Genomic DNA, 25,325 nt, shown 5'->3' with positions numbered 1-25,325 from the left:
ATCATACAACCCCCTCAAAGTATTACCCAATAGTACAACAACAACACGCCAGGTTATTTAGTGGCCTACTTTTCCACGCTCAGAACTTTTTAAATGAGCATTCAGTAGCATTCAGTCACACTCCGCAACAATAGGCATGCAGTTGAGATTGTGCCCAGTTAATATTGAAAAATTAATCTAATTTTTATGGATGTGTTTTGTTTAATCACTGCCAGTGAAGTGTGACTTGATGATTGTCTATTTGGTTATTCCAGTTGAAATCCATACACCCCCTATGGAAGACATGACCTTAATCTCTCAAACAGGGGGTGTAGCTTTCGAATGGAGTCACCCATTCAGGTTGAACCCTATTTGAAATTCAGACTCTCTGTGTGGGAGATTAAGGTCATGTCTTCCATAGGGGGAATGGATTCAACTGGAATAGCCTGCTGCCATCCCTACAAAGGCAGTATCTGTACCTAAAGAACACTGCACTTTTAATACTGCCTTTTACATGAGATGCAAGTATTTTTGAATGCTTTTTAACCAATATGCTCCCAAGTTGACTCTCTCCAAACAGGGGATTGGCTGCAGATGGCAAGTTCAAATTTTCTTCTAAAAATTCAAAAATTTCAGAATTGAACATTTCTGTAACCATATTTAGAATCAGCATGAAAAATGCATTAAAATGAGTACAAACAAGCCCAGTTCCACACTCTCAGAACATTGGATAAAAAATGAATGGGCAGAAAACAGTTGGTTAAAAAATGCCCAACAATGGTTAAGATTCTTGAAGTTGGGCAAAATACAGTTTAATACATGGTTGGTCAAACCTGTCAATATGGTATTTACACAATGTTTGTTAAAAGTTAACCAACCTTGGTAAAAAACATCCTTTTCCCGCCAATAACGTTGGGCAAAGTATGGTTTTGCCCAACCATGGTCACATGGTGTTCCTTTGTGAACTGTGATTGGTCATTGTGTTGGGCAAAAATGCATTTCAGAAAACAAGATGGCGGATATGAGTGGCTTGCTGCAAAGCTGTGGATTGGGGTCTTCAAGATCTGTTGGAGACATTTGAAGGTAGGAAATTATATTATAAAGTATATCATTTTATAGGGTATATAACTTAGTTTAAGTGTGTGCGAGGCCCGAGACTGTGAGCAAGACTTACGATGCTTTATCGACGACAACTACCACCACAACCGGTAAGCTTAAGCTTACCAGTTAATTAGTTGTCGTCGATAAAGCATCGTAAGTCTTGCTCACAGTCTGGCCTCGCACACACTTAAACTAAGTGTTATACCCGATAAAATGTTTCTAATATAATTTCCTGCCTTCAAATGTCTCCAATTGGTTAAAATATGAACAAAGAAATGAACTTCCCATTCATAGTGTTTAACCAACTATTGGTTATATTTTGCCCATTTTGCCCAACATGCTTTGCCCAACTGGTTGGTTACCGTAATGTTAACCAGTAGTTGGTCAATGTTTTTAACCAACCTGTGGTTATATTGTTAACCAACCCAGGTTGGTTAACAATATAACCAACTGTTGGGCTGTTCACCTGTAAATACATGGTTGGTTAAAATTTTAACCAAGTTGGTTAAAATTTTTAACCAATGTTCTGAGAGTGCAGTGGCTGATAAGATAGCTCTTGATATTTTAGATTATCTGAAAACTTTTTATGTTGAAACCTGTGGCCAGCTTGTGTTAAACTATATAGACGACCGGTGATAGCCTAGTTTTTCATGCATCATAAACTTTCAATGATATCTAAATGATCATGAATACGACATAATATTTACTAAGTGACAATAGGCCTATTTGGTTGTTCCAATCAATTACTTTAATTATTTCATGTTTATAGCTTTAATTGATTGTAGATCAATGAGTTTAGGTTGAGGACGCAGGTGCGTGTCTGGGGTACATGACCTTTATAGTCGAATATTTTCCATTTCGAATAAATTTCCTATTTACTATAGGCTACATTTTAAGTACTGGACTCCAAGCAAAATATAGGTCTTAAAATAGTTCTTAAAGCTGTCTTTTATGTTGACCCTTAGTAGATTTGTGGAGAACTATAAGTGGCAGAAAGAACCATTTTAGACATGGTTCAGGCCAGAAAGATCCATTTTGGGGTTCTTGCTATTTATAGCACTAGAGCTCTTTTTTTTCTTTAGCTGTCCTACATGTAGAACCCCTAGAACTCCTTTTCTAAGAGTGTATGCTTCTTCAGATGATGCTGTCTAACTGTTCTTTCCATGTGGAAACACACTTGGATCATGATAGAATGTGGCTTGATAATATTTACTGAAAATTATAATTCTAAGATTTATCAGTAAAAAGTAAAAACAAGAGAATGTCAAAGAGTTTGGGGCTTATAAATTCTACAGGCAAATCATTGATTGATAATTTGGCATAATGGTAGAATTTCTTTTGTACATTATGATTGAGAAATTAAGGGTTTAGAGTTAGGGGTATAGGCTGGGTTTAAAGGCTGGGTTTAAAGGGTTTTCAATAATACATATAATGGTACCTATTTACACCACTAGATGCTAGAATTTAAACAACCATGGTCCAAAAAAAACCTCAAACAGGAGCTATGAAACAAAACATACACAAAATTTATGAATGAAAGCAATATTACCAGGTGAACCAATGATTTTACTACGAACTATTTAATGGTAGTACATGTCAGTGATATCAGTGTTAATTTAAATATCTATACCAGTAATAACTGTGGTGGTTGTAATTGATCAATGGGAATTTAAATCCAAAGGAAATAATAAATTAACTTCATTATGAATGAATACAATTGATGAATCTTTTCCCAGCCTCCCACAGCAAATTTGGCAATTCCAGTTGAAATACATCCACCCCCTGGAAGACATGACCTTAATCTCCCACACAGGGAGTGTAGATTACAAATGAAGTCACCCATGCAGGTAATCACATTTGAAATTCACACTCCCTTTGTGGAAAATTAAGGTCATGTCTTCCACAGGGGGTGTATGGATGCCAACTGGAATAGCCCAATGCTGTTTACTCAAAGGTAAATCTTGTGAACACGCCATGACACACGAAGAACATCAAATCAAGCTTCTGTGCACGTTGCTTCTTACATGGACGGAACTTCCACATGCCCCCTAGGTAGACAACAATGGCCTAAATTTAATTGTGACTTTGTCATTATTGATTAATTAAGCCTGTTGTTTTGAAATCTCAATAAATTATAGAAAAAATCTTTTATTTACAAGAGTCGTGTCACTTTTTGGAATATGAATCTGACAAACAATTTATCTCTTACCATGCTTACGATGCATGAAATGATGAATAAAGTCTCGTAAAAACATTGAATGCCTTCAAACATGTTTCACTTATATTGTATCAAAGGGCTTTTCCTACAGAAAAGAAAACTTTTTCTTTCAAAAATTACTTTCCAGTTCATTTGCAACCAATTTGTATTAATTTCTTGATCATATAATGTATATAGGTAGGGTACAAAGACAGCTTACTATAATATTTTTCTGCAAATGTTATGTGGCAAAAACACCGGCGTGTCCAGGATCCTTTCCAGCGGGGGGCTTTCAGAGTTATGCGGGGGATTAATGGCTAAAATCGCCAAAAAACGGCTGATTTTACATGATTTTTAACAAAGTGCGGGGGGCTTCAGCACCCAAAGTCCCCCCTAGCCCTGGACACACCACTGAAAAAGACAACAACATGTCCTCTTGTGTCTGTAAATTTGTTCTTTTAAATGGCTGCACAACTTGGATTTCGTAAATGAAAGTGTCAATTGTGATAAAATGGTGATGGACTTGGTCCATATGGTCAACTTTGTGTAAAAAGTAGGATGGTTGTTTGATTAAATGTCACTCTAAACACTCTTCATCCCTATTGTCCACCCTATTGTGAACCTAATCTCTATAGTTTGTACCTATATTTACCCTAAACCAAAATACAGGTATCGTTAGACCTTTATACATCCTCATACCCAATGACAAAGTCCAAAAACTTGTACTGACCAGTGACATTGCAGAATTTACCTTCCGTTGCAAAGTATGAGTATTCATACCTAAAATATAAGGTCATTCCATGACTGTGTGTGTATGTGGAGGTCATAGAACTGCGTCACAAAGATTGTGTTGTATAAGATCTTTGAGTATCTTCGTGTTAATATTTACCCACATAGGCTCCCAACGGTAGAAAATTTGAGCTGCGCTTTAAACATGAACTCGCAATCAACTTGTCATGGTAGAAGGCCAGGCGACCGCTATTCTAGCGGACAACAATAACAGGTTCGGTAACGTAACCCGGGTCCTTGGAGCTATTTATTTGTTCTCATTTGTACTCTTAAAATAATAGTGATCCATACTGTATCACTTTTCCTTTTCAAGCTGGATACATGTTTATTGTGAAGTTTGGAACAGGTCCTTTTCGTTTTTGAGTGAAGTTGGGATGATTTTTTTTGAAAGAACAAAAAAGAGACAAAGTGACTGTTTGTATTTTATAGTGTCAGTAATTTTAGTTTCCAAAGCATTGATAATTTCTTATGAGAAGCATAATATTGATTTTCGTTAGAGCAGAGTCAGATTTATATTAAGAAAATACAAATTTCTGCAGGCTTTATAGTCATTTCTGTGATGAATGCCGCAGCGTCCTTCACTGCAATTTTGGATCTGCAGTGCAGCTTTGGTCAGCATCTTGACACTTTTTTTTGCTGTAGCAAAAGGCACACTAAACATTGACCACAGTGGCCTCCTCCCAATGGCATAGTTCAATAACCTCAATTCAACAATCAAAGTGCAAAATTTAACCTCAAGTTTTCCAGAGTATGAATTTGTGTACCCAAATTTTCAAAGGTCATTCAATGAATGTACAACTGTATTGGGATTAAAGAACTGTGCCTTGATAGATGAGCATGTTGTGGATCCTAGTATAAAAATTGACCCATATTCTCAGCCTGATCCCTACAGCTGTGCCACTGACAATTTTCTTTCAAAACTTTTGAAGAAGTACTTCTGATCCAGTTTACCATCTTACATTGTACATTTTATCAGGGCCGTAACAAGGTTGAAAAATGTGGGGCGGACATCACAAATGTGGCGACCAAAATGCAAACATTGCCAAATTGAAATACAGATATAAAGAAAAACATTAAAATTTCTCAAAAACTGGGGCAGCCATGGCTGCCCTGCTTGCTGCAGCCTTGCATTTTATTAACCAATACAGAATTTCTAAACATGCCATAGATATTTATTTGCACCCTATTTGCCATATGTGTATCAGTCAATTCAATTACATTGGAATTATACATGATATGAAACCCATCATCATTTGTCACTCAGATTCAATTTGACCAACATAACATTTGTTTTAATGAACTTAGAAACGAAATGTCCGTGATTGAGCGTTAGTACAGATGCAAGACCGGCTTTATAAACAACGAGGTGTCGCTAAGAAGCCGGCAAACGTGACATTTTGTTTATCGCATAATTTCTTAACTCTGTGTAAACATCTTTGATGTAAGTTTGGTTTTATTTCTTGGATGAGTTGATGATGTAGTCTGTTTCCATCGAGGCTTCACATTCAGGAAACACGCTCATGTTCTCATCATATTAAATTAGTCAAATCATGGCGGACAATTTGGATATTGGATATCGGGTAAAGTTCACCATGTACTGCCGTATGTTAAATTTGAGCAGTGTAAGTTCTTTATAGTATTAGTGTTTTAGGTTAGTGTACATATTTTGTGTGTGTATGAACATGAGCTTGAACTGTAACTAGTGGCTCTCATAATTAGCCATTACAAATGTATGTACATCTGTCTACATGTACATTGGCAGTATTAATACTCTGCGGGCCGGCTATAGGCTTCAATATAAAAAGTTTGAGATAATTTCTCAAAATATCAAGAGCTATCTCAAGAACCACTGAACCAATACTAGGCTTGTTTGTACTCATTTGAATGCATTTTTCATGCTGATTCCAAATATGGTCATGAAAATGTACAATTCTGAAATTTTTGAATTTTTATAGAAAATTTGAAACCTGTCGTCTGCATTTGACATCCGTGTGGGAGAGGGCTATAGGATAGGTATCTCTCTACATACACTGACAATGTGAAGTAAAAAATACATAAGGCAGCCTTTAGCTGTATCATATTTTACATGTGAACCTGTCATATGTAAGATGTGAAATCATTATTGGATACCTTATATGGGTGCGATGATATATGCATCATTAACAAAACTTAAATGTGACAGGAGCATCCACACTACCTACTTGTATCTCCAGTAACAGAGTCTGGTTCCTGAAGCCCGGACTGGCTGCAGTGGTGTCGGGAGCCTACCGACCTTTGTGGGATGGTGGTGGGATGTGAATGTGGGCAATGTCTCTGTCTTGATATACTGGGATGAAATGATGAAGAAGCTCAAAGAGCTCCAATATGACATTCCCTAAGCCTGTTGCAGACCATGCAAGATTAACTTCATAACTTCAACATGTTCAAGACCATTTTTATCATTAAATTTTCACATTTTTATCATTAAATGTTCACATTTTTCTTGCATAGTCATAGAATGATGATGATAACATTGGGAAAAGTTTGTTTCAAAACTCATACTCTATGAGGCGTGGTCATGATGTAAGATAGTTCACTGGTACATGGGAGGCACTGAACTTTGTCAAACAAATGAGGCTATTACATCTGTAATGTAAAGGGCTACCAGATGGGGAGGGGGCAAGGTCATAATAGCTACAGCTCTGAGCATAATGAAGGGAGGGGTGAATAGTGCATGCATGTAATCTATATCTTTTATAGGCCAGAGCACATGAACAAATAATGTCAACATACACTGCAAAAATTAGTGATAAACTTGAATGCCCAAAGATCTAACTCATAGCTATTTATAGTAAGATTCTGATTTAAATATATTTAGCACACATTTTAAGAGTAAATTTGTATTTGTATTTCTTAGTATATCCTTGGTGGTATTTACCAATAAATACCCATATGTCCCATCTATTTAATTAATTTACACACAACAAATTACCAGCATATCAGGCACTTATCAATGTTAAATTATGAAACTTGATCTTGAGCTGTGGCATTGTCTTTTTTAAAGACATTTCTTGTTAGTCAATGCTGGCAGTTTTTGTCCATGGACATTTACACAATTGATCCTTCACTCTGAATAAAGATGCCATGATCTTATCCTTCACTTTGAAGCTGTTCCTAAAGATTTAAAGATATTTTTGAGCATTCACTGGGATCATTGGTTTTGCCATTGAGGTCATATCATACAGATTGTTAGGTCATCTATTGAAGCGAAAATTGAAATAATTCTGAGCTTTTTACGAGGTACTTCCAAATACAAATGTGTACAGACCTCTCAATCTTAAGTTGCTACCAGTTTCTGCAGGAGTAAACAAGACTTCAAATTTGATTTTCACCACATGGTTTTACCTCATATTGACATAAAGACAATAGGAATGGAAAGAGAGTAGGACAGAGGGTGGGGCCTATTTTACTATAAAAACACTATTACAACATCACCTATTGTACCTCTATTAAACAGGTTAAATACTATGTGTTTGTTCATGGATAAAGTACTAGGGTACTTATAGTTTTGTAGATATCCTGCACTACAATGACAAATGTCATAGGGCTGCAACTACACAAATTGGTGGCAAGCATTGTATTCATAAAAGCAAGTTTCATCAACTTATAGGAAGGGGTAGAAAATATTAAAAGTTCAACACATCTGCATAATCTTCAAATCTGCAAAAACAAATTTCACACAAACCATTTGTCCCCGAATGTCAATTTAATCTCTCTTCACTGTAACAATAGTTTATAATACATGTATAACAAACAATAAAAAGCAAACAGTAGTTTAAAGAAGTTTAAAGCAAATCCTCCTATGTAATCTCTTGGCAGTTTTGTTTTAAACATGTTCAAGGGCCACAAGTACATAGGCGGTATTTCCTATCTACCGATGTTATATAAATCCACAGATTTCTAACCAAACTCCCCCTATTTCTTGTTTTTTTGCTACAGGGTATCCGCTGCATCGCCATACAGTATGTATCCCCACGCCACCTACGTAATTCCAGCCACTCAACCAACCCTAGCTGCAGCACTCCACCCCGCATCACACCAACAATCTCCATACGGATACGACCTTTCCTCCTTATACGCTCAACAACAAATCAACGCAGCGTCTCTGGGTTACGAGCATTACGCCGCCGGCTACCCTACCGCCGGATTTGCACCAGCTACAGGTTACGGGTACCCGGTTCAGCAAACGGCAGCGGGTCTTGCGCCGGCATCGCCGCCATACACACAGTCAACGACTGCAGCTTATCCAACGGGACAACCGGTGGCTGAAAGGATGCAATAAGATTATGTTGGTGTTTTGTATTATGTACCAATGGACATTATATAATAATGGACTAATTGCAATCAGTGGTATAGTTTTGCGTTGTTGGCATGGCAACCCAAATATCCACATATAAAGAAGACGTTTATATATTATTTTGCCTCCTTTTAACCCCCTGAGCACTACCTGCCGATCTAACATTGCCTCTGATTGGTCAATTACGTGATATCTTCATTTTATTCACCAATCAGAATACAGCTTTGCAAATAATTCACCCCAATTTTTTTGTGTGGTGAAATTATTCTAACAATGTTGCTGATTGGTCCAATTGATAATGAAAACTTCTTTTTGGCTAATCAGCAGGTAGTTCTCATGGGGTTAATGTCTTCAACAAGTTTTAACCAATGACAAGCCAGAGGATATCAGTCATGACTTTCGGCACCATGCAGACGGGGGTGGTCATGGCTGTTGCCGCGCACAATTATTTCTCAGTTCGAAGAAGACCACCTATAAAAGACTACCTGATCAAAATTTGTGTGTCTCACTCTCTTCAAACTTGGTTAACCCCCTGAGCACTACCTGCCGATCTAACATTGTCTCCGATTGGTCAATAATGTGATATCTTCACTTTAATCACCAATCAGAATGGAGCTTTGCAAATAATTCTCCCCAATTTTTTTGGGTGGTGAAATCATTCTAACAATGTTGCTGATTGGTCCAATCGATAATGAAAACTTCCTTTTCGGCCAATCGGCAGGTAGTTCTCATGGGGTTAATGTAATGTGTATACTGCAACGTAAAAAATTGTTAAAGTGTCATAATTATTGCTGCACAGATTTTTATTATTCAGACTAGAGAGCAAATTTGCAAATCTTAAATAGTGTCTTAGACTTTGTGAAGGTTTTTGTGTTAAAACACACTGATGGGACCAGCTAGCCTACCCTCACAGACAAGGGTGCAATCGAAAATATGACTGACAATATTGATGATAATTTGAAGAAAATATAAATGAGTGCTTACATTCTTTTGTGGAACTTTTCAGAAAAAGACCATAAAATCCATGTTTTTACATGCAATTTGTTTCAACAAAGGTCCGCTTTTTTGAAATTTCTCTGCACTCCTTGCAACAAATTCCTGGCTATGAGTCTGGGACTACATGGTATAAGGAACTACTGATGTCAGGCTTAAAAAGCCTAAAAGTAGGCAGTCCCGTGACAAGCGTGCTAGCGATAATATTTTAAGGTTTGCCAATTTACCTCTGAATTCATGTTAATTGTATATATAGCCTTTTAATAAAGGACACACATATTTAAATTTTCTACCTTAATTTAAATTTTATACTAAAGTTGATGTTACTTCAAAACACTGAATGGACTAATCGATTTAAAATCCACACTGCCCCTGTGGAAGATTTTGAAAATATCTACCACAGGGGGAGTATGAATTTCAAATGGAATGAACACATTAGGCTGATCCATTTGAATTCATTCACCCTCTGAGAAAGATTCAACCTGAACCTTCCACAGAGGGAGAATGCATTTCAAATAGAGTTGGTTAATGTGCAAATTCCATTTGAAACTCATACTCCCCCTGTGTAGATATTTCCAAAATCTCAAGTTCCACAAGGGGTGTGAACTTTTGATGGAATGCCCAATATATCATTACACTGACATGTGCCTTGCTTTCTAACTCTTGATATGCCCCATGGATGTTTTAAAATATGTCGCTTTATTTTTAGGAATATTTAAAAGATAACCTCATGGAGCCAACAGTTTACTATGCAGACAAAGTGCCTTAATTATATTATATATTTTTTGCAATTGCATGAATGATTATACCCAAAATATTATAAATAATCCAATTATTTAATCTCTAAACTTCCACACCCTATGGAGCACACAATTTTCATGTTATTGTCGTCCTAACCCTACAGTTAAAAAATGTTTAAATTTGTTGAAGAAAATTATTTATGTTCCTGTTCTGTGTGCAAGTGCACAAAATTCGTTGATACATATCTATTATTAAGTGAACATATTTATACAATGTAAGGGCTATCTACATTGGGACTTTGGTTTCTGATCCATGTTCCATTTTGTGCCAGAATATGGGAGAAGGGGAAGAATTGAAATTTTGTCTAAATTTTTGAATTTTTGGCCAAAAAAAGTGAATATTCCATTAATTTCATGTAGTTGGAAGTGGGGGCCAAATCCTGTGATGGGGACATCATCCTATGACCCCTGGTGCTGCTCCTTCATCTCGGCCAATAAAATGAATCGATGCAGGGATTTGCAAAATGCAATTCAGCATTATTATTACATTTATTGTTGATCTCGATCTCCATCCAAAGACACAATGTTGATAAGCCCAAAGTAAAATGGTTGTAAATAATAATGATTACATAATACTATACAATTTAGATGAAACTATAGCAAAAACATCACTTAGTAGTTAATATTAGTGTAGCGATTAGCCACCTAATCTTGCTAATGTACAGGCCTAGAAATTGACGCAATTCCATTTGCGCAAAGATTCTCGTTAAAAAATCAACGGTGAATCCACATCCACGGGAGGTGGATATACGTAAATCGCAGCAATCCAAAATTTGCACGAATCAAGGATTCTCGCAAAAATTCACCTGCAAGAAGAATCATGAATTTCTAGGTCTGGTGTAGATATGTGTAGATGCAAGGGTGGAAATAAGTATTATTTGAGGTCACAAGGTCACCAATAGAAGGTCAAAGGGCAGTAACCTCAAATGACCCATCTTCCACTCTTGGTGTAGTTATATCGTACATAGTAATGTAGATAAGCAATAATAATTAAAGTCACTATAAAATGCATCTGTATATCATTTATATGTCATATTATGTAATAATTTTTGTCAGAAAAAAGAAGGAAAATTTATGTTATTATAGTACTTAACTTATAAGATGTGTATGCTTGTTTTTATGCTATCAGAGATAACTATGTACATGGTCCTATTATGCACTCATTTGTGTTTTTTTATACATTTTACATGTGTCATAAAACTTTTTTAAACAGGAAAAAAAAATCACAAATGTTGATTTTCCAGATTTGATAATATTGGTGTTTCTATTCTATTTCTGTGCTATTTAAAGTGTTTCTAAGTTATATCAGTATTTCTAGTTTATCTCTGGTGCTGAAAACATGTAACACAAACTTGTACATGTTACTTAATAATTATTGAGACATAATAAATAATAATATGTGTACAGTACATGAAGTAAAACTTATTAATGTTCATTCATGTTTAATGTTATGTCGTCTGTGAATATACAATGGTACTGTCATTCGCCCAGCCGACATATTCTCATCTCCTCAGTCAAAACTCTTTGATCCATGTAAACCTATGTAAATTAGTGAACTTTGACTGGGAGGATGAGAATTTGTCATATGGGTAGTGAGATATTGAGCCTTGAGGTCTGTCCGTCCATAGCGTGTGTAGATAATTGTTGTAACAATCATGCAATGAATTTATTCTCAATAAAGTAACAAAAAATTTCAAAATTTTACAATTTGTTTCTGAATTTTGAAAAAAATTTATTTCTGAATTTTTGAAAAATCAATTTTACAGTATTATCAGGAATTACAATATAATTCAAAATTGTACTTTGAAATGATATTGTTTTGTTGAGAGTTGCTTCATATTACCGCAATAAGTATTCAAACAATTTATTATGTAACCACGGAAACCAATAGTGTCTTGTCCAATCAGAATGTAGTTGCAATATTTAAAAATTCAAAAGATACTATGCATGTGTATATAACACTCACTTAAGTAATTTAAGCATTAATAGTTAATTCATGAAAATATATTCTTAATAATGATAATAATAATAATAATCCTTACTATGCAAGTCAAGTTATTATAAAATTGTACATTTTCAGGGACTGCCTTTTGAGGAGAGTGAGAACAATCGCTCTCTACTGCTCTGCTTAAATCTGATATAGGAGAGTGATTTTAGCTCTCCTTAGTTGAGCATTCTCTCATTGCATTCTATTGTAAATGTTCTAAACAGCTCTCCTAAGGCTCCAGAAGAGGTATTTAATGCTCTCCTGCAAATTCCAAAAGACAGTCTCTGCATTTTAATAAAGCAATACTACAAGGTCAAAGGTCACAACTTTCTCATAAAGGGGTGATTTGCTACTTCATGTCTCTGCTCAGTGTCTTCAAGTCAAATATTGTACTATGCAATCAGAAAGTTCTTGTAAAAAATCTATTCGGTTAAAGTATGGAATAACATACCAAGAACTAGTCTCCAAACAAGTCTAATAATGGTACCTTTAATACCTCGTGACAATGATGGAGAAAAGTATGTGTCGGAGTCTAGCAATCGCAGTATAGTCTTCGCACAAGTCTAAAAAGTTGCTTTATTTGATGATGTCTTCAGTTTAAAAAATAAAGACTGTTGGAGTCTAGTTCTTGAGATGATATTTTATATGAATTCCAGAAAATATTCACCATTCCATAAATATCAGTTACAGGGTGATCAAAAAAAGTCTTAATGTTAATGTGCTTTTGTTAATTAAAGATATGAAAATAGTCATATTTATATAAATTGATGATTACTATGGCAGGACATGCAAAACAAACTTATTTATGACTTCAGGATGATAAGGGAATTGTGCCTATCACAAAATTACTTTTCTATTGAAACTCTACCTTTGAAGCTTGTTTTGATATTTTATCAATTAAAGTATGATTCGAAGATAAGCCACAAGTTACATGGTGATAAACAAAGTGAATGTCATTTATTATTTTGTATCTGTATATGGTACTCTTCAAGGCTGACATTCTGTATGTGGCTGAATGAAATTGGAATGAAATATTGGACAGTCTTCCAGGCAATTTTATGATGCAAGGAAATGCATTAATAGAATGTCAGCCATTTGCAATTGCACAAGGGTGATAATTGCATCAGGTTGACATTAAACGCTTCATAAATGTTTATATAGTTTCAGTAGAAATATGAGTAGCTATGATATAAATTCAATTATTCGGTGCTTAGGTGTAGACGACCCTTTGCAGAAATTCCTACTCTAAAAACTTGCTACACTCACAAAAGTGTTAAAGAAAATTATATTGCTCTTTCGAAGTAATCTGAGGTACCTTTTAAAGTTGTCAGGTTAGTGCAAAAGTGTGCTTTTTTACAACTGCTGCAGGGCTGCAAATTCAGAGAGAATCTGATAATCTATTTTGAATATTCTCTCAATGATTTTCATAATCTTGGTTTGTGAGAATCAAAATTGATTCTTCTAAAATTGTAGTTGCATGAATCTCACATGAGTCTCACCATGTAGATATATTTTGTGAGAATCAGTTTTGATTCATGCAATGTCTGATGGACAATGCCCCTGATGGACAATGCCCCTGTGTTGTTGCAAGTTTATACCAAAATATTGTTGGAATTTCATTAAATTGCTATAGTTGCTGCATTAGGAAGCTAATTTGCATGTGTTAGGACTTTGGATACGGACGATGAAAAAAAAAAAGGTGAAACGGGCAGCTCTGTGTAAACCTATTGTTTAACTATGTAGATAATCTATTGTATATTATCATTAATGTTATATATGCTCACGTCACCATGTTCAGTTGTATACTATCTATACAAGTTCACTATCACAATATTCCAAGGCACAGTTCAGTATAGGTAATCCATTTAATATAAAGCCTAACACTTAAAAGTATTTGGGTATGTTATAGTCCTCAGGATGCACTTCATGACATTTGATCCCAAATGCATGTGAACTGTGCCCTTGGTGTATAATTTACATATGTGAACTTGAGTAAATGCAAACTAGCGATGTCAAATATTCTTTGTATTTGTTGTGACCATCTTCAAGGGCAATATATTTTGTTTCACCTTAAGTTTGGTAGTAATCTTTAGGATCCACAACATGCTCATCTATCAGGACAAAGTTCTTTAACCCCAATAAATTTGTACATTCATTGAATGACCTTTGAAGATTTGGGTACAAAAACTCATACTCTGCAACTTGAGGTCAAATTTTGCGCTATGATTGTTTAATTGAGGTTTTTGAACGATGCAATTGGGATGAGGCTATTGTGGTCCATAACCATGCTTTTACATGGTAGAACCGCATGTATGCCAACCCACAGCCCTTGTATGTGTGTGGATGATACACACAGAGGGATTAGGTAAGCACACACAATGGATCTGTACACCCCTATGAAAGACATGATCTTAATCTTTCACACAGGGAGTGTGAATTTCAAATGGGGTTAACTGAATGGGTGATTCCATTAGAAATCCACACCCCCTGTGTGGGAGATTAAGTCTCCCATAGGGCGTATGGACTTCAACTGGAATAGCCAATTGAAATATGTACACAGTCACTACCAAATTCAGGGTGATACAAAGTATAGTAAGGGTTAACATGCCAACATCCTTATTTTGGAGTAGTTGCATGATATTTTTAAATAACATTTAAATTTAAACAATTGTACAAAATTGTCAAAAACCTTGAGCAACAAGTGTTGAAATTAGGCAGAACAAACCCAATTAAGTGTACCCTTATATACAAAATTTAACTGCCATTGATGATTGTTACAACAAATACAAAGTAACCTAGCAAATGTAGATATTTAAAAAAAGTAGTTATAATATATAATAATAATGGCCCACAACGATACAGTGCCAATAAAATGAACCTACATAAAAATGAAACATGAAATAAGAGTTTGTGTGTTTTCTTTGGTGTCAATACAGTGGTGTAGCCAGGATTTTTTCAGATGAAGGAAATGAGGGGAAATACGGTAGTTTAAGCAGAGGGGGCAGAGTGCCCCTGGCCAAAAGATGACAGAGAAAAGTGCCCCCCTCCCGCTGACAAGAAATGAAAGATAATGAGGAAAGTAAAAGAAAAGGGGCAAGGAACCCGTTTTCACTCCGATTATGGACCACAATAAAGCCCTTTTTGGAAGCTCAAGATGTTACATGTACAAAACAATATGGTATACCAGGACAAAATGAAGGGAGGGGGGCAATTAAGACTTCTCAAATGCCTGTGATTGGCCCGCCGACTGATTGTGGTTGGCTCATGATCAGTTCTGAAATGTACATAGAGGGAACGATTACCAAATAGGGTGCAACTCTACTAGTCTTAGTACAAGACTGCCCTACCCCAACCCTAAACTCCGTAAACGAGGACTGGACTCAAGTCTAGCGAGCTAATATGATTGAGAACCATAGGGGCAGCACTAGGGGAAGGCATGGGGGGGGGCTAGGGGAAGGCATTGGGGGGTATTTACATCCCTCCTAAAACTTTGGTTGTCCCCCAGCCAGAACAAAACTGCCTGAAAATGCTATACTATTTTGAGCAAGGGTTACTGTATTTCTCATTTTGCCCCCTACATTACGACTATAAAATATGGTTATTAGGGGCCGAAAAAACACATGATGTTTATTGGGCTAAAATATGGTAAAATTGCAGATTTCACCTTCATTTTGAGCTAAAATATGCTCGTCTCTCTATCAATTTTATGCTTCTGCCGCCACTGTCCATCTTATAGTAGTATACGTAAAACTTGGCCACTTGAGTGCATATTATACCTTCCTTACGGTGAGTCTGGCCCAGGGCCCCAAAAAGGTAAAACCAACCCCTGCTTGGTGACATCAACGCCGCCAAAGAAGAGGGCGAGAGGAGAGGTTACATCTGTGCGGGAAGATACATGGCCATCATGCCATCATGCCATGAACATTTCCATTTCTGAATGACCCAGGAAGCCAATTTAGGCCTATGTATCACAATGTTGGAAGAAGTTACGGAAAAAATCGCCCATTATTCCACTCTCACCATTAGCCTACAGTATTCGGCAGATTCAGTGGATGACAAAGACCTTGCAGTCAGTTCCAATCACGTTTTTATAGTGATGGTTTTTACCAGCCCGATAGCCAACCGGTAACTTTGTGTCAGGCTGGTAAAATTGCATAACGACATGCCTGACTTGTTTGGTACTAGAAGATTGGACCCGTATTTCGGGTAGGAGTATAAGTTTCTTTCGGCTAGTATTAAAGTTGTATTGGCTACTAGCCAGTTCCAAAAACTCTATTAAAGGTGCACCCTTTTGGGCTTATACGTGACAGTTCGGAAGCCATGCCCTGCTCAGGGCATCATGGAAGCAGCGTCTGATCTGTAAACTTGTACGTATTCATGAAATGATTAAAAAAGGTGTAATAATAAATACAAGAAATAGCTTAGTATAATATTAGTTGCTATCTTCAGTAGACAGTATGTCCGTTTATATATCCGTCAGGTTTAGAAGCATTTTGGTGCCCTCAAGTGATTATACCAAGTCGTGTCGGTCGTTGGGCAATTTTCCCTTCATAAATTGAAGTTTTATAGCCTTTGTCTGTGAACTATTATTAAAGAATCATGATGCATAGAACATGCTGCATGCTCCGTGCCAATGTTTAACGTCGGCGTGCTGATCCGTGCTGATTTTTGGCTAAATTGATCTGCGTTCTGATCCGTGTCGATTTTGGGCTAAACATATATGCGTTCTGATCCGTGTCTATTTGGGGCTAAAATCGGTCAGTGCAGTGTGCTGATCCGTGCTGAGTTCTGTCTAACATCTGCGTACTTATCCGATTTTTGGCTAAATATCTGCGTGCTGACTCATGCCAATTTTTGGCTACGCATCTGCGTTCTGGTCCGTGCCGATTTTTGGCTAAATCGATCAGTGTGTTAATCTGTGCCAACTTTTTTTGGCTAAACTTCTGCTTGCTGATTTGTGCCGATCTTTTGGTTAAACATCTGCGTTCTGATCTGTGTCGATTTTTGGCTAAACATCTGAGTTTTGATCCATGCCGAATTTTGGCTAACCTTATGTGTGCTGATCTGTGCCGTGTCGATTTTGGGCTAAACATCTGCGTTCTGATCCGTGCCGCATGCCGAAAGTTGGTCAGTGTGCTGATCCATGCTGAGTTCTGGCTAACATCTGCGTACTGATCCTTGCCGCATGCCGATTTTTGGCTAAATTTCTGTGTGCTGATCTGTGCCGATTTTTGGCCAAACATCTGTGTTTTGATCCGTGCCGATGTTTGCCTAAATCGATCAGTGTGTTGATCTGTGCCGACTTTTGGCTAAATTTCTGCATGCTGATCCGTGCCGATTTTTGGCTAACCTTATGTGTGCTGATCTGTGCCGAATTTTGGCAACTGAACCTCTGCGTGCTGATCTGTGCCGATTTTGGGCTAAACATCTGCGGTTTGATCCGTGCCGATTTTTGGCTAAGCTTATGTGTGCTGATCTGTGCCGATTTTTAGCTAAACCTCTGCGTGCTGATCTGTGCCGAATTTTGGCTAAAATCTGCGTTTTGATCCGTGCCGATTTTTGGCTTATGCGCGCTGATCTGTGCCGTGCTGATCTGTCTGACTTTTGGTTTGGCTTAACATCTGACATTTAGTTATAGTTTTTGGTCCACGTATCGTGTCTGACTGACATATAAGGTTTCTACATTTTCATCAATAACTCAATAGCCAATTTTTAATTTTAAAGACCTCTTAAATGTAAATCCAATTGTTGTAATTTTCCCACAAATATTTGTCATTTTGGAGCCAAATGCAAAATTCCATCTCGGACGGACCTAAATAATGTAAATGGACCCAAAACGAATGGACGTAAAACACCAATCGACTCCATGCCAAGTGTACACTATTATACCAACAAGATCTAATATAAAAATGTGTTGATATCAAATCAACCAAGTTAAAATGTCAGAAGTGTATCTTAATCAGTTTTAATGAGTAAAACGATAATTAGTCGACTTGACGATATAGACTTGGTGTGATTCCAACCAAGGGTATCGAGTGAAATTTAATTGCCCCATGAGGAGGGTAGAGCAGGTGAGGCGCGTGCTCCGTCGCGGGACCCGGCCATCGCCATCGTCATCATTGAACTGTAGAAGTACTTTCATGAATGAAGATCATCACCAGAAGGTAACTTGATATAAACATCATAAGAATTGTTCATCAATTTTAAAGCAAATATTAGATTTATCCTCTAAGATCTAATAAAATGTGTTATAGACTTTCTGTATTATGTTACTTCTCCATTTTAACACAGCAGAGTAACGCTTTGTAGGCCTATAAAGCGGTTTTTTTCTATATACTTTACTTGTAAAAGCTACTTGTACTTGTACACTGTTGTATGAGGCACTATCAACACTATAAAACATATCTATAAAAAACGTGTTATAGTTTTAATCGTGTACAACGCCTGTTCTTTTACGAGTTAAGTATATAATTGATGTGTTAAGAAAGTGTTACTCTGTATTACCGCGTGATTACTCTATATTGAGGCTATATACCCCCTGCACCTCAATGGCAGCCATTAGCTGGGTCCCCGTCGGCTCCATCTCACCTAAAATGTGAAATGATGCGGTCTTGGAGGGTATTTTAAACTGCATTCTATCACCCGTGCTACACGTAGACAAAAGAATGATGATAGTTTACAATACAAAAGAATCTAAAATTGAATTTTAAGCGGCTTTAATCCACCCAATTGGGCAGTCACAACACCCGTTAGGTGCTGCATGCGGGGACCCAATAATGGCCGACCAATCCTGACCATGACTTGGCTCGTTGGATTCGTCTATACAGCGGCTGATCTTCACAACGTTGCCCAAACATGCCAAATGTTTCCGAGCATCAAGCATGCACTCAACATTTTGAGGGCGGGAATTGATATTATTCTCAGCGAGTCGTTTTACGTTTTGCGTGCATTTTGCAGTTGATAACGCAGCGCGCAGCGGTATTTTCCCGTTGCGTTTACAGCACTACGGCAAATATTTGCCGTCGATATGGACGTCAAATAGTCATAATTTGTCAAGTAGCAAAATTTAATACTTACTTTTATATTAAAATCAAACGCAACTTGTATCATTTACCTTTTTTGTACAAAAAAAAAGCACAATAAAAAACAAACAAACCGGTATCATGCAAGAAATCGAAATGGCTAAAATCTACAAAAAGTTACGAACTAGAACAGGTGCACCTAAGTTTAATTAAAGGTGTAAATTTAGCATTAAAATTTTACCCAAAATGGTTTATTATGCACCCAATCCGTGCTCCTTAGGGGCATTGATACCAATTCACCTTTTAAAAGTCATTTTGCGGTAAAAGCGAGCAAAGGGACACGTTTGGACCCGATTCAAAGTGATTTTACTCAACCGTGACAACGAAAGGCCCACGCGACGCGTTTGCCATACATCGTTCGCTCGGCGCGTCACTCTTAATTTGTGGATTATGCTTGCTCAGAAATGACCTAATTGTTTGAATCATGTAAATTTGTTATGTTAATGCTATGTATGACCTACAAAAGAAGTCCTATTGTTTTGAATTTCAAACAAATGATATGCATGGTTAAGGAGTGTTCAAATTTAGACTCTACAGGTCCCTTAAGATCGTTTTTCGAGGAAAAGTATAGTAGGACCTGACCAGGAGCGAAAGTCGAGAAGTCGGGCCCAAACTTGGGCTATATCGCATAGCCTATACTTTATGTTGTTCTGTGTGGTCGAATTCTAACAAAATGTTTATGAAAACCTTGGAAAGATATGACAAGGGCACCAAACTTTGAGCAATATTTAATTCAAAGGTTACCCGTCTGAAGTAATAATGCATTACCGGTATTGCGTGATCGATTTGTGAGCTTTTATTTAGTGGTACGATAAGATTCGAAAGTTTCGAGACAAGTATTGATATTATCATCATGCACGATTTAGGGGAGCATTGCTTTGGTAGAAAAAAAATGGTGGGATTGCTTAAAATATTGAATTACTATACCGTCAGCATGGTCAGCCTCATAACAAAATTGCCTAAGTCATTTTTCCATGTTACTTGTTTGCAATTTTGACCCTATTGAGTAATAAACCAATAAATTGTTCACCTTGGATGTGTTTCTTAATACAATGAAGTATAACATCAAAAGAGATGTATTCCACAAGTTAATGAAGAATTCGGCTGGCAGTTTGATCAATTATGGGTTTATTGCTCAGAAAATCAAAATTGAAAATGAGAAACATGTACACGTACCAATACAAAATCATATCGTCATAAAAGTGGCTCAAATTTTTGGCTCAAAAGTGGATCAAGGCAGTGGCGTAGCCCGAGAAGCCCGAGAAGGTATCCCCTCGGATCCGTGGAGTAGAAACAAAATCAAAATTTTCACAGTTTTGGTTATGCAGTTTAAAAAATATTTTGTCTCAAAAGTTTAAAAACCAGTAGGTGAATGAACTGTTGGAAGAACAAAATACCAATGTTTACGGCAATCGATAAGTGCATCAAACATAATCCTGATATCCTTCCAGTCCGAATATCTTTCTTTTATAATTAACGAAGCGATCAGAATTATATGTTTTAATCATTGATTGTTTTGTCGAATATGTCAATAAAACATTGTGTTCTGATCATGTATATGTAATCGGATGATATTATAAGATGCATGTTACTACAGAGATTAATGACATTGATTAATTGCACTATATAACTCGTGCGTGCTATCTACTGAAGATAGCATCGATAGTTGCATGGCCTTTTGTGAAACATCATCATTTGACGTTGCATGGCTTTGTAAAACATCATGTAACTTCAAGGAAATTATCCGAGAAGTTTTGCATTGTTTTTCGACAGGTCTCTAATTTCTTGAGTTTAGTGACAAGTCAAAATTCAACTCAAGAACTATTAGACCCAATAAATATATTTTGAATATATCGGGGTATTTCTAGTCAGTTGTGTACGCTACTTTTTATACTGCTTTTCATACAAAAAAAAATGTTGTGATTTTTCAGAAGAAATCTAAAAAGTAATCCTCAATTTTTTAATTGATTTATGTCGTACTTTTGTACAGGCACTGTTTATGCGAGAGCGATAGTCCGTATACCTTCATCGTGTCAGTAAAGTAAAATTTAATTTTAAGATTTTATCAAAACTGTTAATATTAATTGCAGAAATCTGATTATGCCAGTTGGATTCCTTGCATCATTTTCTTTCTGAAAATGTAGGCCTATACCTTTATTATACTTCTCATCATTATACATTTATAGATACAATGAAAAACAATATCTGTAAATTACTGACTCGAGGAAGGTATACAGACTATAGGCGAAGAAACTTAGAAGTTATTTTTAATTTCTTTTAAATATATAATTAGCTCTACCGACGTCAGAGCTGCCTCATTTGCGTGTGCTCACCCATCGAGTTGAATCTCGATGCTCATCAGTTTTGTCTGAAGATATAGTTAGTATATCAAGCGATCAAATGAAACAAACAGATCAACTCATTTATTGCATTACCATTCTAATTAACACAGCCAATCTAATTAATATTTAGGTCAGCTGGAATACCGATGCATAATATACCTCAGTCGCAAAAAAAAAACTCGTGCAAGTATTTGAGTTTGGATCAAGTTTATTTCACTCCGGGATTTCTTTCAGCCTAAAGGTTGGCTGTAAAATAATTACTAATTATTATTCATTTGATTTGTTGGGATTGGCCTTTATTGCCTGGATCTTCATCTTCAAATAATGCCTTTCTTTTCATGTAGTCCAGCGTACGTAGCCTGGCATTTTGGACCTGGTTCCACCAGACTGGCCCAAGCGTGTATCCGCACGGTACGGAGCGGCGGTCATTCAGTGATTTGCTCATCCGGTAGATCGTAAAAAATCATCAAAATTCAGATTTTGGTACCTTTGTAATTGTTATAGATGTGATAACATAGCCTGCTATAGTGGTTCAACCGAAAGCTGTGTACGTGAAACTGTAATTTATAATATAGGCCTATACTGTATACTGACAGTATATAAATTAGCTATGTATTCGAACATGTCGAATGGATCCTCAACTTTGTCAATACTGCTGCTTTCCTCATTTTTAACAAATTTCATTTCAAAAATACCTAATGACAATCCTTCACTTTTAGGCAATTATTGTTATTGTTTTTTGTTTTCTTTGGGATCACTGAAAGGGCCTTTTAAGCTTCTTTCATACCCTTTTTTTATGCCAAATCTTATAACTTGACGACTCCACTACATCACCAATTTGTACAGGGTGAGACAAATGACACGCTGTGAGCAACATGAATTTACAGACATGACACTAAGGTTAACGTTCCCTAGCGTCCATTAACTATTTAAATTACAAATTACAGTCGAATTAATAGCAAATAATCAAACAGATGAATGTTCTTATTTAGTAGCAGGTGTAAGCCTTAGTATTCTTCTCATAAGGTCGAAAGTTTAGCATGTCTTTGCAATGTTGTTGAACTGAGAGTTTGTGCAGTATTACTCGCTGTTTCAGGCGTCTATCTAAAATCTAACCAAAATACACTCAAATATGAACTATTTTGATATCTAAGCATATTTAAAAGTTTTGTTCAACGAAGAGAGAGAGAGAGAGAAAAGTACGACCCCACTGAAAACATTAAAGATATATCCGGACAAGCAGGGTTTTTCTCATGTATAGTTCTCTACCGGTACCGAAACAGAGCTAGTACACTATTTGCTCATCCGGAGGATCGTAAAAATCATAAAAATTCAGATTTTGGCACTTTTGTTTAGTGTCGTATTAGACTTCTCCGTAGTCCACTTGCCCATTTTGCATATAAGCTATTACATTTAAGCATAAAACTGATTTATATTGATTTGTTTTGTGTGCAACTGATAGATTTTCATCTGTATCTGTATCTGATCTTTTCAGTCACCGCACTCCCTCTGTTTGTTAGCTTCCCAAGTGTTTTCGGGGTTCGCTATCAATAAACTGATAGATTCCAAAATCAGAATTGTTCAGTATTAAAGTGAGCCATTATAATTATGCAAGATAATGTTGCATTCAATTAATTACTTTTATTGTCACTAATCATCTGATATTTTTAACTCTTTATGACCATTTTACTATTGAATACTTTAATTTTAATAAACATCAGTATAATTTTGAGTTCAACGAAATGGGTTCATCATAATTAATAATAACATATTTTTAATAAAATTCGACTATGGCATAGTCTAGTGTCGTATAGATGTGCTAACATAACCTGTTGCAAATGGTGGCTAAGCCGAAAGCCATTTTGTATAAAGGCAAAATGAAACATTTCTTTTTACATGAATCTGTAATTTATAATTTTGACGAATCCTTCACTCTTAGCCAATTTATAAACAATCTTAATTTTTTTACACCTGCTTATTTATACCCTGCTTACCTTTTTATGTACTATTTAGTTAATATGGGAGTGAACACCATTTTTGTTAAAGTTCGATATTAATGTTTTTTGCATAAAGAATATGTACAAGAAATCCATGCAGGACATGGTTCGGGCAGACCCAAACAGGGTGAAATCCTAAAATGGGGGTTATAGCGCCCTCAACGGGCACTCTCTCCATAGGGCTACATGTAAAGACCAGTTATAGACAAATGGCCCTAAAATAAAACGGACTCGTGCGAATTTCCTCAAATTTTGCATATGATGTAGATTTAACATCTGGAATGTAATGCAAGTGATGCCGTTGCTGCTCTCCTAAATTCATTTTTAAAATGTCCGCCCCAGACCAAGGTGTGAACATTAAAAGTATTTACACCTGAGATTTACACAGCTTTCAAGACATATATTTTTTTCTGCGATTATAAAAATTCACGAATGACGAAGAAGTCACCTTTTCCCTCATCACTGAAAAACAAAATTGATCATGTAATGGGAAACTTTATTGGCTTCCAAACCTGACTTTTCGAGCAAGCTTCATGGATCTATACGAGCTCTGGGGTACGAGACCGGCTACGAACTTCACCGTGCACCGCGTGAACTTGCACTACATTTTGAACATGTCCATGGGTGGTCCTATATTATATATGATTCTCTTGATTTAGTGATTTAGAATTAGATAAACATAATAAATGTCTTTCAAAAATATTGATTAACATGATTAACATGATGGACGGGACCTTTTGTTTTGACAGACGCAATTATATGATATCAATCTATGTCCCAATCGCGTTGTGAAAATACTGAACTTGACAATGTAGGGCCAGAGACCTTCACTTAAGCAAAGACGAATAGGCTTATACTGTCGGGCTTTCTGGCACGTTTAGGCCTCTCCGGGAGACCATGAGAACCTCCTCAACCTTTTCAAAGTTTAAATGTTCACGTTTTAAAAACATGTTTACAACCAGAAATACTCAATAGTTGTAATGATTAAAGCAATAAACAATGGTGTTTTCAAATTCGAACTTTTACCCGCAAACGAATCCATGATTTGATAATATATATGGGCAGAAGGCAAGGGAGGGGAGACGGATGCAGGTTCGAATCCCATGCTTGTGCCAGGGGTGCCGAGAGTAAACAGGATAGTGAAAATTGTCAGTGAAACTATATCCGGGACCTTATGATGATTCCCTGATATGACGGACAGAACCCAATTTGATACCCTTCTCCATTTTTCCAGAACTTTCAAAAATACATTATAATTCCGAGCCTTTTGCCATGATTTTGATACCCTAAATATGCTAAACATGTCTTCTTTAAAGTTGATAGCCTTTTTGGAGACTTTAGCGAAGAAATGTATATTTCATATACCTGAACAAAATCGTGTACTTTCAAAACATCTGCGGTCTTACAATTGATCTTGCTGGTTTGTGAAATTAAGTATTGAAAATGGACCCTTATGATATATGATCTTTTGAAGGTAAAAATTAGAGCTTAAATTTTTTTAACACCATGCGGTGGGGGGGGGCATGTGGGACACTTGCCCCCGGAGTCAGTACTCTTTCCCCAGATACCCCCAGTAAAATGTTGCCTCCTCCATGTCCTCTGAAGTTCACTTTCCCCCATGCCCCCTCCCCAGAAAAAATATTCTGGTACATGTACCGCCACAGTGGCCACACTAAATTCCCTGATAATGACGGACAGAACCCAATTTGATGTGCCTACCCT

General features: G+C 36.6%; 1 protein-coding gene across 2 annotated transcripts in view; it reads left to right on the top strand.

Annotated features, from left to right (window-relative positions):
- The window catches only part of LOC140162977 (RNA-binding protein 24-A-like), a 71,739-nt gene extending 60,840 nt beyond the window's left edge, over positions 1-10,899 (top strand). For both annotated transcript variants that reach the window (XM_072186300.1, XM_072186301.1), the window contains exon 5: positions 8,045-10,899. In XM_072186300.1, the coding sequence (XP_072042401.1) occupies positions 8,045-8,387 (343 nt within the window). In that variant the 3' untranslated portion in view covers positions 8,388-10,899. The remainder of the gene's footprint in view (positions 1-8,044) is intronic.
- The last annotated feature ends 14,426 nt before the right edge of the window (positions 10,900-25,325 follow it).

Source organism: Amphiura filiformis, chromosome 10 (genome assembly GCF_039555335.1).
Source record: "Amphiura filiformis chromosome 10, Afil_fr2py, whole genome shotgun sequence".
Classification (NCBI taxonomy): Eukaryota; Metazoa; Echinodermata; class Ophiuroidea; order Amphilepidida; family Amphiuridae; genus Amphiura; species Amphiura filiformis.
Note: the sequence above shows the minus strand (reverse complement) of the source record. Positions and strands in the feature narration are given on the sequence as shown.